The sequence below is a fragment of the Panthera leo genome, chromosome E3 (assembly GCF_018350215.1).
Source record: "Panthera leo isolate Ple1 chromosome E3, P.leo_Ple1_pat1.1, whole genome shotgun sequence".
NCBI classification, from domain to species: Eukaryota; Metazoa; Chordata; class Mammalia; order Carnivora; family Felidae; genus Panthera; species Panthera leo.
In genome coordinates this window covers 39,212,321-39,229,473 of record NC_056694.1, presented here as the reverse complement: position 1 = coordinate 39,229,473, position 17,153 = coordinate 39,212,321, and the positions used below count along the sequence as shown (strand labels likewise).

General features: G+C 53.9%; 1 protein-coding gene across 1 annotated transcript in view; it reads left to right on the top strand.

Moving 5' to 3' along the window:
- The window catches only part of LOC122210246 (ATP-binding cassette sub-family A member 17-like), an 87,887-nt gene that overhangs the window by 27,833 nt on the left and 42,901 nt on the right, over positions 1-17,153 (top strand). The window contains 7 exon segments of the mRNA XM_042922850.1: positions 3,294-3,467; positions 8,895-9,067; positions 9,676-9,819; positions 10,911-11,040; positions 13,992-14,146; positions 15,528-15,683; positions 15,807-16,017. Of these exon segments, the coding sequence (XP_042778784.1) occupies positions 3,294-3,467; positions 8,895-9,067; positions 9,676-9,819; positions 10,911-11,040; positions 13,992-14,146; positions 15,528-15,683; positions 15,807-16,017 (1,143 nt within the window).

Sequence of the window (17,153 nt, the reverse complement as noted above, 5' to 3'; positions counted from 1 at the left end):
CCATTGTTACCGATGGACTTGCCCTACAAAAATTGACAAAGAGAGTTTTTTGGGCAGAAATGAAAAGCCGCCAGACAGTAACTTGAAGCCATAAGAAGAAATACAGACCACCAACTGGTGAAGACACCTTAAGCCAGAATCACTGTCCTTCTGGTTTGTAAATCATCTTCTCTCTCCTATATGATTTATAAGCAAATGCATGAAAATATTCATGAATCTGCATTAATGGGCACTTAACAGATGAAGATATGATCTGTCACAATAACAGTTTAAAAGGGGGAGGACAGAGATGTCTGTGAGCAGAGTGTATGGTATTGAAGGTAAGTGGTATTATTTAAACTTGGTTGTTGTAAGTGTAAGGTTAATTATTACATAGTTTTGACTAAACCATGCGTGTTACTTTCCTGTTGCTGAGGTAACAGCTTACTGCATACTGAGTGGCTAAAAATAGCACATATTCATCATCTTACAGCCAAGTCTGAAATGCATTTCTCTGGGCTAAAGCATCAAGACTTCCTCAGGGCTGTGTTCTTTCTGGAGACACGAGGGGAGAATGAGAACCCTTCCCGATGCCTGCATTTGGGGGCTCATGGCTCCTTCCTCAGTCTTGGGCGCTCTAGCTCCTTCTGACTTCTGATTCCATCACCTCACCTCACTCTGGCACTCCTAACTCCCTCTCCTGAGGGCCCGTACCGTTGGACCCACCCAGATAATCCAGAATAAGCTCATCTCAAGATTCTCAATCACCTCCACAAAGTCCCTCGGGCTCTGTAAAGTCATACCTTAATGTTACGGCTTTCGGGGGTTAGGATTGGACATCCCTGGGAAGCCTTTATTCTGCCCACTGCAGCACATAAACAACTGGAAAAATAGTGAAGTGAGAAAAGAAATTATTGAAGCAACTTCTCAACATTGAAAACCAACAGAAATAAATGTTTTCAAGTTGGGGGGCTTGAAAAGAATCACTTCACAAAGAAAGGAATTACTTCAAATGCTTTTAAAACATAGTGTTTCAGGGAGCCTGGGTAGCTCAGTCGGTTAAGCGTCCAACTTTGGCTCAGGTCATGATCTCATGGTTGTGAGTTTGAGCCCCTCTTTGAGCTCTGTGCTGACAGCTCAGAGCCTGGAGCCTGCTTTGAAGGCTGTCTCCCTCTCTCTCTGCCCCTCCCCTGCTCACGCTCTGTCTCTCAAAAATAAACACTAGAAATCTTTTTTAAAAAAGAATAATGCTTGCAATGGGTTGAAACATGTAAAATATGAAAACCCTTGATCACGTAACAATCGTGATTTATAACGGTGCCCCAGGAAATGCCTCACTGGCAGCCCCCAGAGGTGGCTAGGGCGGCCATCCATCACACCCTGTTACCACCACAGGCAGGAAGGCACGTCCTGGCTCCTGGCTGCCCTCCAGATCGTGCCTCCCGCCCGCCCGGCCCCTTTGAGGAGGAGATTGTCATGTGAGCAAACCACACTCTACCTCTTACCGAAGCCTCTGCTGCCCCCTGTCCCTGCCCACATTCATGGTTGGTGGTCCCGCCTCATCTCCTCTCAGACCCCTGGCTTGCTCTCCCAGTGACCCTGTGCCACCCCACATCGGTGCTCCCACGCTCCCACGGGCATCCCCTAAACCTGAGCCAACAACTGTGTGGTGGCCAGAATCTCAGCCTCAACAACCCCACTCTTGACCCCCCATGTCTCTGTTTAGCTCCCCCGTCTTGCACCCACCTCCCCCAATAATTCTTTGACCCCCATCAAGATGTCTGATCCATTGGCCCCAATGTTTTGTCACTATCCATCACCCCATCGTATGCCTCGCCCCGCTCGGAGCCCATGGCCCGTCCCTACTTTGACTCCTCTGACGTATACCCACCGGCTCTCTGTTGAACTCGTATTGCAAATCCTCAGCCCTGGTCACACCCAGCTCCCCTCTTACCCTGCAGCAGAACCTGGCCGGAGAAACTCTCTCCCGTGTGTGGATCAGTCTCTTTATTTAGGCCTCTGGTTCACAGATTCGCTGGCCACTGCCCTGCAGACCGCCCACATTCCTTTGTCACTTTGACCCGCACCTCTCTGGAACAGCAATTTCAAACCTCTTCCCAACCCTCCAGTGGACGCAGCCCTTCTCCCTTCTTCACTGAGGCTGGAAGTTCTTGCTCTGGCCTCAGAGGGCCGGTTTTGCGTCCTCGTGTGGACCCTGACCTTGAGCAAGTTAACAGACTGTGCATGCATTTTCCCTTCTGTGAGACTGGAAAATAACAGTATTTACAACTTAGTTAGAAGGATCAGGTAGGGTATTGCACGTCAAATGCTGACAACACTTGATGCGTGGTAAGAGCTTAGTAGATCCTAGCAATGATTGACACCATTTACAAAAGAAGAAACTGAGTCAAGTTATACAAGATCCAAGGTCAGCCAGGTTCGGTGAAGGGCCCACTGCTGTCTCAATGGGGGCTCCTTCCATTACCTATGCAACCTTTAGGACCGGCTCCCTGTTCTCTCCACTTCCTGGAAGTCAAACGCCTGCACTCAACCTGAGCTCCTGTCCCACAGTCCAGCTGGATTGGCCTTCTCTCCCAATCTGGAGCCACCGTGCCAAGAACCTGGAAAAACCTCGAGTCCTTGACCCATAATTTACTAGCTCCATGCCACAGGGCGCATTTATTCCATGTGGCTAAACCTCAGTTTCCTCCCCTGTAAAACTTTGGGAGGGCACGGGGGTTATGGAAGAGTCTATAGAGAATGCGTGGGTCCCGGTACTACATCATGTCCCACTGCCCGGAGGAGGTCTGTACCGTGAGGGATGGTGTCAGTGCCATCTTGGACAGTTACACATTGTGTCTTCACGGACAGATGGATTCGTGTTGGTTTTTTTTTTTTTTTTTTTTTTTAATTTTTTTAACGTTTATTATTGAGAGACAGAGAAAGACAGAGTGTGAGCAGGGGAGGGGCAGAGGGAGAGGGAGACACAGAATATGAAGCAGGTTCCAGGCTCTAAGCTGTCAGCACAGAGCCCGACGCGGGGCTTGGACTCACAAACTGCGAGATCGTGACCTGAGCCGAAGTCAGACGCTTAACCAACTGAGCCACCCAGGTGCCCCCGGATGGATTTGTGTTTTAAGTGCCACAGATGCCCTTGGTCTTTTGATAGCGAACGTGCAAAATTCCTCAAAAGACGACTTTTCTTGGAGATGCCGAGGCCCCCACAGTCCCCACCCCTGCCCTGCCATGGCAGGAAGGGGCTTGTGTCGCACATGGTGCATCAGTGACAAAACCCTTCTCGTTTCTTCCCGCAGCCCACGTAGCCACTGCCTCGGGAGGAATCATCTTCTTCCTCACCTACCTTCCATACCTGTACCTCACTTTCAGCTACTCCCAGAGGACCCACTTCCAAAAGATTGGCTTTTGCCTGCTCTCGAATGTCGCCATGGCACTGGGAGTGCGATTTATCTCCATATTTGAGATAAGAGGTGAGTCCCACCTTTCTCCAAGGGACGCTGCCTCAATGCCCTGTCACTGCTGACGGGCAGGGTGACCTGAGTTCCCACGAGAGCCTCACTGCACTCTTCATTCGGTGTCCTGAGCGTTTCCGACCTGCTCGAAGCAGCAGTAGGTTGTAGGACACGTTTCACACCACACAGCTCACAGTGTGGTTTGGGAGCAAAACTAAAGCGTATTAATGATTTAGGAGATGATATGACCATGCAGTCGTACAGATATAAAAGATACAGAGTTATGGTGCACCTGGGTGGTTCCGTCGGTTAAGCGTCCGACTTCGGCTCAGGTCATGATCTCATGGTCCGTGAGTTCGAGCCCCACATTGGGCTCTGTGCTGACAGCTTGGAGCCTGGAGCCTGCTTCGGATTCTGTGTCTCCCTTTCTCTCTGCCCCTCCCCTGCTTGTTGTCTCTCTCTCTCTCAAAAATAAATAAAAACATTAAAAATTAAAAAAAAAAGATACAGAGTCATGATTCGATTTGGTTCACACTTTCAGAATTTTATGGATAAATGGAGTGCTATCTACATACGTCATGTTTGAGGCTCAGAGCCTTCAGGGTCCATCTAGGGGACTTCCCACCAATGGTGTCCTACTTCCAACTCCCACCTTTGGAAGTGCACCCCCAAGTTTTCATCTGTCTTATGTTCTGGGGTCGGAAGGATCCTTCCGAATGCCAGCAGTCACAGCAGAAGATTGCAGCTAGCATATCAAAATGTAGGGACCAGCTGGCCTCAGTAGGCTTTCTGCATGAGACCGTCCCACATTTCCGCGGCACGAAGGTGATCTGCTGTGAACACTCCAGCAAGTGTCTTCGTTGCTCAGTGTTGGCTTTTATCACCAGAGTCCTGGGTCCAGACACTACGGCTTGGCTTAGCAGCAGCAGGGATAGGAATTATATGTGGGACCTAGGTTATGCGTCCTCTTAGGGCAGTTGGGATTACCTTCAACAACCTGCTCAGAGGCACTATCTATCAATAAATGTCTTTAGGTTGGGGTGGTCTAAATGGGTGAAGGGTGCTTAAAATATAATGGAGGGTGTCAAGTTGACCAGAATTCATTGCAGGTGAGTGGTTTTCTTTAACAAAGCAGTGACGAGACCACACTTTGCGAACGACAACGGGGAAAAGTAGGTTTAAAACGGTAGCTCCGGGAGCACCTGGGTGGCTCAGTCTGTTAAGCGTCCGACTCTTGATTTCAGCTCAGGTCGTGATATCATGGTTCATGAGATCAAGGTTGGTGAGATCAAGCTGCATGCTGGGCTCAGCGCTCAGCAGGCAGAGCCTGCTTGCGATTCTCTCTCTGTCCCTCTCTCCCTGCCCCTCCCCCCCCACTCTCATGTGCACTCTCTCTCTCTCTCTCTCTCAAAATAAATAAATAAACATAAAAAAATGGTACCTCCGATTTCTTCCATGTTAGTGAGTGAATAGGGGAATTTTACAGAGCCTCTCTGTTGAAAGCAGGGGGAACTTGGGTGAGCAGTTGGGCTGGACGAGCTTGTGGGTTTGTTCCCACACTGGGATTCTCTCGGGGAGAGACTGAAATGATACTCGGCAGGGCTACAATGTGGTCCTGACAGCCGTGAGGGTCCGAGCATCCTGGGTGGGCATCCTGGGTGGGCTGAGATGGCCCGGCTCCCACGCCTCTGCCTCCTGCAGTCACTGGGTGTGGACCACCCAGAAAAGGCTGTGAGGAGGCTGACAGCTGATAGCCCGTTGGCCGCAGCACGCCCGGCAGCTGAGGTGACAGCTTTCGGGGGGGGGGGGCAGGAAAGTACATCCCTGTGTCCTTATACCAACCCCTGATACATGAGACGGCCTTGGGGAAGGTGCCGTGGTGCTGGCTGTATCGTGAAAGAAAAACAAAGGAGAAAATTGCCCCCGCGAGCCTGTTACAAGCTGGTTCTCTGTCGGAGCTGCAGCCCGGGTCACCCTGCAGGGGCAGTCCAGGGACCCTCAAGCAGCAGCCCAGGTGCCCGGCAGAGCCGGCCTCACAGGCAAAGCCTCACAGGTTTTCAAGTACAAGGCAGTGAAAAACATAAGGAAATAAACAGCCATGGACAGGAACCAACAGAAACAAGACAAAGTGAAAACAGATTCACAAAGTCCTCACATTTTGGGATTATCAAAACACAGATTATAAAACAATAATGCTCGTGATAGGTTTTTCTTTTCATAAGGCAGGTTTGAAAATATCTGCAAGCAACAAGGACCCAATACTCCTTGGGGGAAATACAAAATACGACCAACCAAGGAGCAAACTTCGTGGATGGGTTACCTGTAGATTCAAAACAGCGGAGGGAGAATTATGACCTGGAAGGAGGTGAGAAGAAACCATGCAGAAGGCAGCAACGAGGACCAAAAGGATTTTAAAATGGCAGGAGAGCTGAAAACTGACACAGCGAAGAGTGTTTTGCCTCCATTTAAGCAGAGATCCGGCAGGAAATGAGAGAAGGGGCAGAGGAAATGCATCTGAAAAGAGGGTGCCCAGATCTGTCCCCAAACTCAATGTCAGGAAGCCCAGCAAATCCCAGACGAGAGTAATAAGAAATCTACACTAGGCACATCAGCGTACAACGGAGCACGGCAGATGGCAAGAGAAAAATCTTAAAAGTGGCCTGGGGAGCAAAAAGAAAAATTGCTTTTCAACAGAGCATCAGTGGGAGCCTGAAGACAGTGGCTTCATACACGGGTTGTGTAAAATAACTACAACAACAGCAGCAGCAGCGGCAGCAGCGGCAACGGAGATTCCTTTAGGTTTTATTGTTTTTAATTTTTTAATGTTTGTTCATTTCTGACACAGAGAGAGTGTGTGCGCGTGCACGCAAGCGGAGGAGGGGCAGGGAGAGGGGGAGACACAGAATCGGAAGCAGGCTCCGGGCTCTGAGCTGTCGGCACGCAGCCCGATGCCCGGCTCAAACCCACAAACTGTGAGATCGTGACCTGAGTCGAAGTCCGACGCTTAACCGACTGAGCCACCCGGGCGCCCCTAGGTTTTTGTTTTTTGGGTTTTTTTAGAGAGAGAAAGAGCGTGTGCATGCAAGTGGGGGAGAGGGGCAGAGAGAACCTTAAGCAGGCTCCAGGCTCAGCTCAGAGCCTGTCGCAGAGCTCGAGAGCTCGATCCCACAACCATGGGATCATGACCTGAGCTGAAATCAAGAGTCGGATGCTCAACTGATTGAGCCATGCAGGCGCCCTCCCTTAGGTTTTTATTCTTTATTTTTTTATCAGGTAAAATTTTTTAACAGGTAAAATTAAAGTGTATAGGAGGGGCTTTAGAGGGGATCATGTCAGAACCCAAAGGGAATAAATACCTTCCGGAAGGAGAGTAAAGATAATTAAGTTTAGACTTTGCACCATAAAGCAGACCTGGTGATTCATTACTGAGCCAAGCAGGCCAGAAGCAGTGGGTAACTTTTAAACTTAATAGAAGAAAGAGTAACGAAAGGTTGGCTGAGTCCAAAAGCGGCATAAAAGAAGAGAGGACTTTGGTCATACGCCCACCTCCACGGCGTGGGGGCTGGAAGTTGGGGTGCAGGACGGGCACACCCTGTTCAGAACACTCTAGATGGAACAGACATGGTGCAGACCCCTCCCGCACGCACCTTCTTCCTGAATATAATTAGATAAATCGTGGGAGGAAGTCACAGCTAACCCCTACCTGATCCAAACTCTAGACCTGAGCCAAAGTCGGACGCTCAAACGACTGAGTCACCCAGGCGCCCCCTCAAATTAAAAAAAAATTTTTTTAAATGTTTATTTATTTTTGAGACAGAGAGAGACAGAGCATGAACAGGGGAGGGTCACAGAGAGAGGGAGACACAGAATTGGAAGCAGCCTCCAGGCTCTGAGCTGTCAGCACACAGCCCGATGCCCGGCTCGAACTCACAGACTGTGAGATCATGACCCGAGCCGAAGTTGGATGCTCAACCGACTAAGCCACCCAGCCGCCCCCTCAAATTTAAATGAAAGTAGAGAGGCAAGAATGGCCAAAACCGCTTCAGGAAGAGCAAGATGGGAAACCTTGTTTTTCCGGACATGATGATCTCTCAAAGAGCAATCATAATTAAGACTGACAAAAAGACTGATAGAACAGAAAACCCAAAGCCAAAGGCACGGGTGAAGGTTGGCAGTGACGCCGACCCCCGGCAGTGGGGGTCAGTAAATGGTGCTGCAGGGACAGGAGGACCTTCTGGGGAAGTTGAAACCGGACCCGCAAATCACAGCACCCACAGGGGTCAATTCCAGCGTCAAAACTCTGTAACGCTCTTGGCGATGATGGTATAAAAGAGGACACTCCTATCCTCGAAGCGGGAAAGATTTCTTAAACAAGACGCAAACTAAATGACCGTAAAGGGGGGTGGATCTGACGTCGGGGCAGACTAGCGCTGCGCGAGGACGCACCTGCTCTCGAGAACCACGTGGGCTCAGTGTCACAGCCTTGGAATCCGCCCTGAGCCCTGCGAGATCTGATTGTCAGGCGCAGTGGAAGGCGACGCTCTCGTGCGGACCAGTCGCGGGATCGCCTCCCAGGAAGGGCCTCAGAGGCCACCTGGCCCTTCTCCCCACGGCAGCTCAGCTCAGCCCAGGTTCCTGGGGTGGGGCGTGGGGGGCCCTGACGCGTCGGATGGGAACAGAACCTCAGGTGCTCAGCAAGCACTTGGAAGCCTGAGGAGCAGCCATCTAGCCCGTCTGTATGCTCGCCTGCCCGCACTCGAATCTCTCCCTCGGCGTTGCTGGTTCCCGCCACCGCGAGCCTGCTGGCGGACACTCAGTATCTCGGACGCTTTCAATGAGAAGCCTCAGCCACTTGCACCCAGATTAGACACTGGGCGCCACACAGGCTACTTTCCTCCCTACGCGCCCAGGACCTGGTCCCAAGCCAACTCCTCGGTACCTTCCTGTATTTGTGGAACAGGGATGTGTGATCGCCCACAGCACGCGAGGCCCCGGGGCAGACGCTGCAGATACAGTGATGGGTGAACAGTAACTCGGGCAGGTTCACAGCACAGAGCCCTACCCTCTCCGATCGCAGTTAGCTCAGGGTGCCGGGGGGATGGGCACATAACCCGGATGGGGGAGGGGTGCAGGGTAAGGAGACCCCTGGGCAACCCTCACTTCAGGTGAGAATCAGCCCGGCGGACAAGGCGGGTAACAGGTGCAGAAGTGGGGAGGCGTCTTGGGTGACCACGTCCCTATTCGGTGCCAGTGAAAACACTACCGCCTTCTGGTAATACTGAAAATGTTTTGTCTTGTGGGAGACACTCACAGCTCTAGCTTTCCCCCCTCCCGTGCCTTGCATTCGTCCCCTAGCGCCCCAGACATCAACTCTGCAGGCCTGCGGGCGGCGGGAGCGGGACGTCCTGCCGTCCGGGTGCTGACTGCGGCCCTTTCTCCGGGCAGGCACAGGCCTGCAGTGGAAGAACGTGGGCGGCTTCAGCGGGGAGTTGAACTTCTGCCAGGTGCTGCTGATGCTTCTGCTGGACTCCGTCTTGTACGGCGCGGTGGCCGGGTACGTGGAGGCCGTCCTCCCGGGCGAGCATGGCGTGCCCAAGCCCTGGTACTTCTTCGTCATGGTGAGTGTGGGCGCCGCCGCTCTGCACACCGACGCAGACCGTCCACGGCCTCCCCCCGATACCCTCGCCCGTCGTGGCGGTGTCCCCCATGAAATCCCAAACCCCAGGACACCTAAGCTGGGTCCTCTAAGCCGGATTCACCCCGGAACCTATCAGTTTGCGGTCACCAGGGGAGCACGATTAACGCCCCGCCAGCGGCCCCGTTGTGAAGGGGGTGACCCTGTCTGACGTGCACGGGCACTCACTCTGGACCTCTGCGCGGCCGCCCTGCTGGCCCTTCCCAGAGTGTGGACAAGCACCCACCGGGTACTTCTCCAGGCCTCGGCCACAGGGAGCTTCCCGGCACGCCGCGAGCCTGGGCGGGCGCGTCCCCGTCGCTCACTCTGTCCTCAGGACCACGAATTGCAGGCTAGAAAGCAGCTTGTCGGTAGTGGGTCCACGAGCAAGCTGCTCGACGTCTCCGGGCACCGCTAAATATTTGGGACCAGGAAACTTGGGAGCTGGGGTGGGGGGGGATGTGGAGAATTTGGTTTACCAAAATATTTATCTTCCCGAAGCAGACAGTGGACTCACCCGCACGTGCTAATGTCAGCTGCCTTTCTGTCTAGCCATCCCACTGGCGTGGACAGCCCGTGCCCCTCACGCGGTCGGTGCTCCACGTGGCGGATCCGGACAACTCTCCAAAGAGCCAGTTGATTCAGGAAGAGCCTACCAGTTTGAAGAAAGGGATTGAAATCCAGCATCTCTACAAGGTATGGGCTCACAAACCTCCTTCCGAGAACCGAAGAAACGGGCGCAGAGGCTTCTGTTTTACCGTTGATGGGGGTTACGAGGCACAATTTCCTGACCGAGGTTTCGTTTCCTCCTGGAACGCGTTCCTCAAAAGAGGAACCTGACGTAAAGTGCCCTGTCTCCTGGGGTGCAGTTAAGTGGAGGAGGGTGGAGGGTCTGGATGGTCTCTCTTGAAATAACCCGCCCCCCTCACCCCCGCCTTGCCAGCGCCCCTGCCCGGAGACACCGGGGACACCCGGGGACTCAGCCACTGGCTGGCTGACTTCCATCCTCCACGGTTCACACGCCCAGCCACTCGGAGCCCCAGCTCTCAGGGCCCGCTCCCAGCTGGGGCGTGCTTCCCCGTCACCAGCGTTGGCTGAGCCCTTCCTGCACGCAGAGCCCCGCGTGACTAGGCAGTGCCGCGACGGGATGCCTGGACACAAGCCCCATGCCGGGGATGTCCCACATTTCCTCCTTTGGCCCCTTCTGTCCTTCAATTGCGATGAGTCCCGAGGAGAGGCGGTTTCCTTGTACTGACAAGGCAGCCTTGTCACGCTCCCCGCCTTCCTCTGCCTGTGGGAGCTGGAGGGGGAGGAGGCGTCACATCGTAGCCCGGGACGGGATGGCTCCAGCTCCCTCCAGGCATGCCTGCCGCTCCCACGAGCAGGGATTCCCTTTGTGCTCACACAACAGGCTGTCTGCAGCCACACGGTTCTGGCATGATTTCTGAGGGGGCTTAGCCAGGTAATGCGGGGAAAGGTGTGGTTCTAGAAGCAGGGAGAAATCTCCCTGCCAAGCTCTGAGCCCCTCGTCCTCGAGCTCTGGCCTCCGTGGCTCGGGTACCAGGGAGAACCCCCGGGACTGCGCCCCACCCCCGTCAGGCTCCTCACCAGCCCCCCCTCCCCCCACCCCGGTCAGCTAAACCCTGAAAAGAGGGCTCCCTTCTAGATTTCCACTCGGATTCCCACCGATGGGCTGGCAGGGGAACTTGGGGTGGGTCACAAGTTCGTCACAAACGCCACACGTGTGCACGTGCTCCACGGTCAGTCACACGTTGAATTTTCCGCAGGTCTATCACACAGGAAAGAATAAACATGTAGCAGTCAAAGACCTGACCCTGAATCTGTACCAAGGGCAGATCACTGCTCTCCTGGGACACAACGGAGCCGGCAAAACCACCACGTGCTACGTGCTCACAGGTACCTGTGCGGGGCCAGCCCCTCGAGGAAGAACAGACCCCGAATTCTGTTCCATCTCCCCTCATTAGATCTCACTGACGTCTTAATACGAAGCATTTGCTGTTTGTTTTTATGCCATCTGTATCCTGTCTGGCTGTTCACGTGACCTTGTAGCAGGAAAAGGAAATCTGTGGCTCTTTCAGCCTGCAGACTCTGATCTCACACGCTATCCAGGAGCTGTGAGCCCTGCCCTATGTGTGTCTTCCCACATAGAACCTTCCGGTACAGGGAGGCGACACTAATCTCCTAACCATGAAATCCATCCATTTGCTTCTGATTGGGGGGGGGGGGGGTGGCTCAGTTAGGATGAGACCTGGAGAATTATTCTACAATTACTTCAGTTTCACAATCATTTTGATGCCTAAATAGTTATTTCACATTCTGTCAGCTAAAACAATAGGCTGCGATGTTTGAGAACTTGTTCATTCTGCAAATATGTATTTCTTGGAGCCTTAACCTGTGTAAAGTTCTGTACAAAACCAACGAGACACATTTCTGAGCTTCAAGGAGCTCTGAGAGCCAAGCAGTCACAGACATCCACCCTGCCAGAGAAACTATCAGCATCTCAGAGGCAGGCTGCCTCGGTTCCCCTCTCAGGCTGCTGAGCACCTTCTCTGGAAGATTCTGACGAGCAGCAAAGGGGAAACTTGGTCTGAGGTTCCGTTGGCCACTCCCCCTCCGCGCCCCCTCCCCGGCATCAGGATTTTAAGATCTGAGGCTCAGCCCCACAGACGCTCACTGGACAGGCTCTGTGGGGGTCAGGACAGGGGACTGAGGCCCGCAGGTTTCCTGGACGGGGGGGCAGTACTGTCTCTAGACGGGGGTCCTTGTCAGATGCAGGCATTGCTGATGCCAGAGGCCTCTCCTCCTGTATGGACTTGAGGTCCTCAGTGCCTGCAGGGTGACCCAGCTAGACCCCCAGGCCACACGACTAAGGTCCTAGTGTTGTTCAAAGACAAAGACGTAAACCGTTTCCCCCGCCGCCTGCCCCATACACACACACAGACACACACACTCTTCCCGGGTGCTTCCCTCTCTGCTGTTCTCAGCAGTGGTTTCTGTATATGTGTGCTACCTCTGTCTCCCCATCCCTCTCTCCAGAGAATCTGTTCTGTTTCCCTCTGGCCAGTGGTGCTTGGATCAGGGCTTGGCAAAGAACAGCCACGCAGTAAATACTTTTCAACGAATGACTGAATGAATGAATGAATGAATGAACATAATTGCAAGTCCTGCCACAATGCGGACCACGAATGACCTCTCAGAGATGAGCCACGGATTTCTACCAGCAGTGACACGGCACAGAAAAAAAGGCCAACGCGGCCCTGGAGAAAGTGGCACCGCGGAAAGACACCGAGCGAGACTGAATAGCCCTGAAGATGCTAAGCCGGGAAGGGAAAGCCTGGCTGATGGCCCAGGACACTGAACATTGAAGGGCTTCTCTGCATGGAGGCCCCAAAGTTGGCACAGGCCTGTTCTGTATCTGAAACCCCATTCCTCCACCCAGGAAAGCTATGTGGGTTTTGAAAAAAAAATTCTAGGAGCTATTCTAGTATTGTAATTCTACATAAAAAGACTTACGTATTTAACGTGGAAAGCATCACTGGTTTTCCTCCCCATCCCCCAGCCGCAAACAGTCACCGATGCTTTATCGTCCACAGGCAAAATGAAAGATCCCAAAACTCCACCAGTGGGTAATTTGGCAGGAAGTATCAAGAACCTGAAAGTCTTGTCCCCTCTTGGCCACCGAATCTACTGACATTGGTTTGGAGTCAGAAAGTGTATGGCGAGGAAGGCAGAGTTGAGATCCATGTTCATACTCATGAAACACTGCAAACTAAATACCTAAATACCTACTAGCATGGCGTGAATAAATACGCAGCGTATATTCATAACAATGAAATCCTGTTAGCCTTCGCAAATTATATAGATCTCGTTGACATGGAGAAATGGCCTCAGTAGGCTGTTTTGTGAAAAGGCCAGTTAAAAGAACCAGAATTTATATTTCCCAGTTTTGCTAGAAACTTAGCATGTGGGACAGCGTACGCATAAGAAGGTAAGAACACAGCCGAAAGTATGCAAAACAACGTTAACAGCGGTCGTGTTTACAGGTTGGGATGTGCATAACCTTCGTCTGCTTTGTCCTTCTTCCTTTAACCCTGTTGCAATAGACATCTATGGCCTTTTTCAGTCTGAAAAAATACAACTTAAAATAAGAAAATGAGAATAGGGGGTGCCTGGGTGGCTCAGCCAGTTGAGCGTCCGACTTCGGCTCAGGTCCTGATCTCAAGGCTTGTGAGTTCAAGCCCCGAGTCAGGCTCTGTGCTGACAGCTCAGAGCCCGGAGCCTGCTTCAGATTCCGTGTCTCCCTCTCTCTCTGCCCCTACCCCACTTGTGCTCTCTGTCTCTCTCTCAAAAATAAATAAACGTTAAAAAAATGTTTTTAAAGAAACTGATAATAAAGACAGTACACAGATGGGCCGTATACACATCCCCACATGCACCAGGCAGGGGGTGCGATCATTTGCGTGCTCCCTGGGGCTTACTGGGAATTTACACGGAATCAGTCACGGGTCTCAGCTCAAACCTGTTACACAACCCAAACACCATCATTCTGAACCACGTTTCCACAGTAGCTCTTAAGGCTCATCTCAGTGTAAGCATGACGCGCACCCGTGTGTCTTCTTCACCGAGGCAGGCTGGCGCTCCTCAGATGTAGGAAGGAGGTCTCCTGCCTCCGCTGCCCCCACACATCCTCACTCACTGTCACAGATCATCTACGCCTCAGATGTTCCCAATCGTGACAAGGGAGAGGCGGCCTGCACGCCAACAAACAGAGAGTGTCCTTACGCCCTTGCTCTGTCGCGTGCTCTGACTGCAGGTGACCTTGGGATATGTCTTCTCCTTGCTCCTAGGTCTTATTCCCCCTTCAAGTGGGTGTGTGTATATCAATGGATATGAAATTTCACACAATATGGCGGAGATCCGGAAGAGCATGGGCTGGTGCCCCCAACACGACATCCTATTTGATGACCTCACCGTAGCGGAGCATCTCTCTTTCTATGCTCAGGTGAGTCTGTGCGCGACAGGCCGTGGCTCCTCTGCATCCTGGTGGTGGGAAGACAGGCTGTGGCTCCCTGACCCCAACCTCAGAGGGTCCTAAAACCTCTTTTGGACACTGTTCCCCAACCATTCGGGGAGGAGAAGAGGCAAGGGTTATCATTAGGGCAGGGTGATTATAAAGGATACAAGTCGGGACCAGCTGAACGAAGAGACATACACACAGGGTGAGGTCTGGGTGAGTCCCACGTGCGAAGCTTCCGTGTCCTCGGGACACATACCCTGCTGGCACGTCGCTGTGCAGGAGGGCAGCTCACTTAACCTTCCAGTGTCCAGTTTTTGGGGTTTTTTTCTATTTTTTAAAAAATATTTTCGGGGCACCTGGGTGGCTCGGTCGGTTAAGCGTCCGACTTCGGCTCAGGTCATGATCTCGCGGTCCGTGAGTTCGAGCCCCGCGTCAGGCTCTGTGCTGACAGCTCAGAGCCTGGAGCCTGTTTCAGATTCTGTGTCTCCCTCTCTCTGTGACCCTCCCCCATTCATGCTCTGTCTCAAAAATAAATAAACGTTAAAAAAAAATTTTAATAAAAAAAATATTTTCATTTATTTTTGAGAGAGAGAGACAGAGCGTGAGTGGGGGAGGGGCAGAGAGCGAGGGAGACACAGAATCCGAAGCAGGCTCCAGGCTCCGAGCAGTCAGCACAGAGCCCGACGCGGGCTCGAACTCAAGAGCTGAGAGATAGATCATGGCCTGAGCCGAAGTCGGACGCTTAACCGACTGAGCCCCCCGGGCGGCCCCAATTGTCCAGTTTTTATGGTGGGATTCATCACATAGGCCTGAGTGATGGAATCATGCAGCAGGTGACTAAACTCAGTCTGCAGCTTAGGCAGGCCAGCTCCGCCTGCCGGTCCTGAGTCAGCTCGTTAGCATAAACTAAGGTGTGGCCCAAGGGTACAGCCCTGAATAACGACACCCGCATCCCTCCAAGGGTGTAGAGGCCCCTCCCACTGACTGGGTGAAAAGCCAGCCAAACTCTTGCCTTCGCAACACTTAGATTTCTCATCTGTGGAACGTCCCCTGGATCCCGGGGGGTGGCTCCCACTTGGTCAGGAGGTATAATCCTTTCCTTCATACGCTGCTGTACTTGGTACTGATGAGACTCATATTCACATGATTCAAACCCCAAGAGCCTTGTGCCCATCCCTTTCCACAGAGGTAGTAAGTTTCTGGGGTGCAGTTTATGCAGGTAGTAGCAAAATGCCTGCGGGACAGCTGGGCCTCTACCAGGGCGGCGTGGAGGGAAGTCAGGGCACACGGCGCAGCACGCGGAGGGAAGGAGGAGGCGCCAAGGCCGGGAGCCCCTGCCCGACGTCCCTGCCCCCCGCTGTCTCAGCTGAAGGGCCTGTCCCGCCTCAAGTGCCCCGAAGAGGTCCAGCGGATGCTGCACGCCCTCAGCCTGGAGGACAAGCGGGACTCCCTGAGCAGGTGCCTGAGCGGGGGCCTGAGGCGCAAGCTGTCCATCGGCATCGCCCTCATCGCGGGCTCCAAGGTAGGCGGGCGGGAGGCCCCGGGGCGGGGCGCCCAGCACGGCGGGCGGCCGCGGGGAGCCGCCGCCACCCCGCCACCCCGCCACCCCGCCACCCCGCCACCGGCTCCTCGGCCCGGCCCGCAGGTGCTGATGCTGGACGAGCCCACCTCGGGCATGGACGCCGTCTCCAGGAGGGCCATCTGGGACCTGCTGCAGCAGCACAAGAGCCAGCGCACCGTGCTGCTCACCACGCACTTCATGGACGAGGCCGACCTGCTGGGGGACCGCGTGGCCATCATGGCCAAGGGGGAGCTTCAGTGCTGCGGGTCCTCGCTGTTCCTCAAGCAGAAGTACGGTGAGCGGGGTGGGCGGGGCCCCGCGGCCGGGCCGGGGGGCCGGGATGGGAGGAGGGGGCGCGGGAGCAGACTCAGATCTGGAGGCAGGACACTGATGTCTGAGTTCCGTTCTGTGGGTTCACGGCCTCTCCACCCACGCGGCCAGGGGTTTTATCCTTCTTCCACCGTCCTTTCCCGATGTGACAAGCGGACACTCAGGGACCGTGCTCCTCAAGGACTGAGCCAGCGTGTGCGAAGCACCTGTACAGGTGTGGGGTGTTTCTACAAGTGGCTCCCTTGTTTTCCTGGACCCCACGGCCTCCTGTGTCACTGCCGCCCCCATCCTTCCTCTGCCCCCTGACCGGGTGACCTCATCCGGCCTGCGGTCATCCTCCTCCAGCCCGGACCTCTTCCTGAGCTCCCCGTGCGTGGACGCTGCCCAGCTCCGGCAGGCTTGTCCAAACCCTGCGCAGCCCCGGGCTCCCGCACTCTGCCACCACAGCCGCTGCCCACAGCACAGGCAGAAGATGTCCTCTAGGATCTGGGCCAAAACCTTGCAGGCTCACTGACCCCTCCGTCTGTCAGAGCCCATATCCCATCTGTTCCCAAACCCTGGGGGCCTTCCCTTCCCCCCTCACCTCCACGCCCGTCTAGCACCCTGGACTGGCTTCCATCGTCTCCTGGCCTGGATTGTCACACCTGCCTGCTGACTACCACCACTAACCACCCCCCCCCCCCCACCGCCCTGTTGTCAGAATGAGCCTGTCACTCTTCGGCTCAGCCCTGCAGTGACCTCCCCTCCCACCGAGAGCAAAAGCCAGAGTCCTAGGGGTGGCCCACGGGCCGTGCTTGGCCTGGTGTGCCCTGTTTAAAATCATACTCCCTAGGGGCACCTGGGTGGCTCAGCCAGTTGAGCGTCTGACTTCGGCTCAGGACATGATCTCACAGTTCATGAGTTCGAGCCCCGTGTCAGGCTCTGAGCTGTGAGCACAGAACCTGGAGCCTGCTTCGGATTCTGTGTCTCTCCTCTCTGCCCCTCCCCTATTCATGCTCTGTCCCTCTCAAAAATAAACACAAAAAAATTTTTTTAAATCACATTCCCCAACCCTCCACACCCCGTCCCATGTCTGTCTTTCTTGACACATGGCTCATGTCA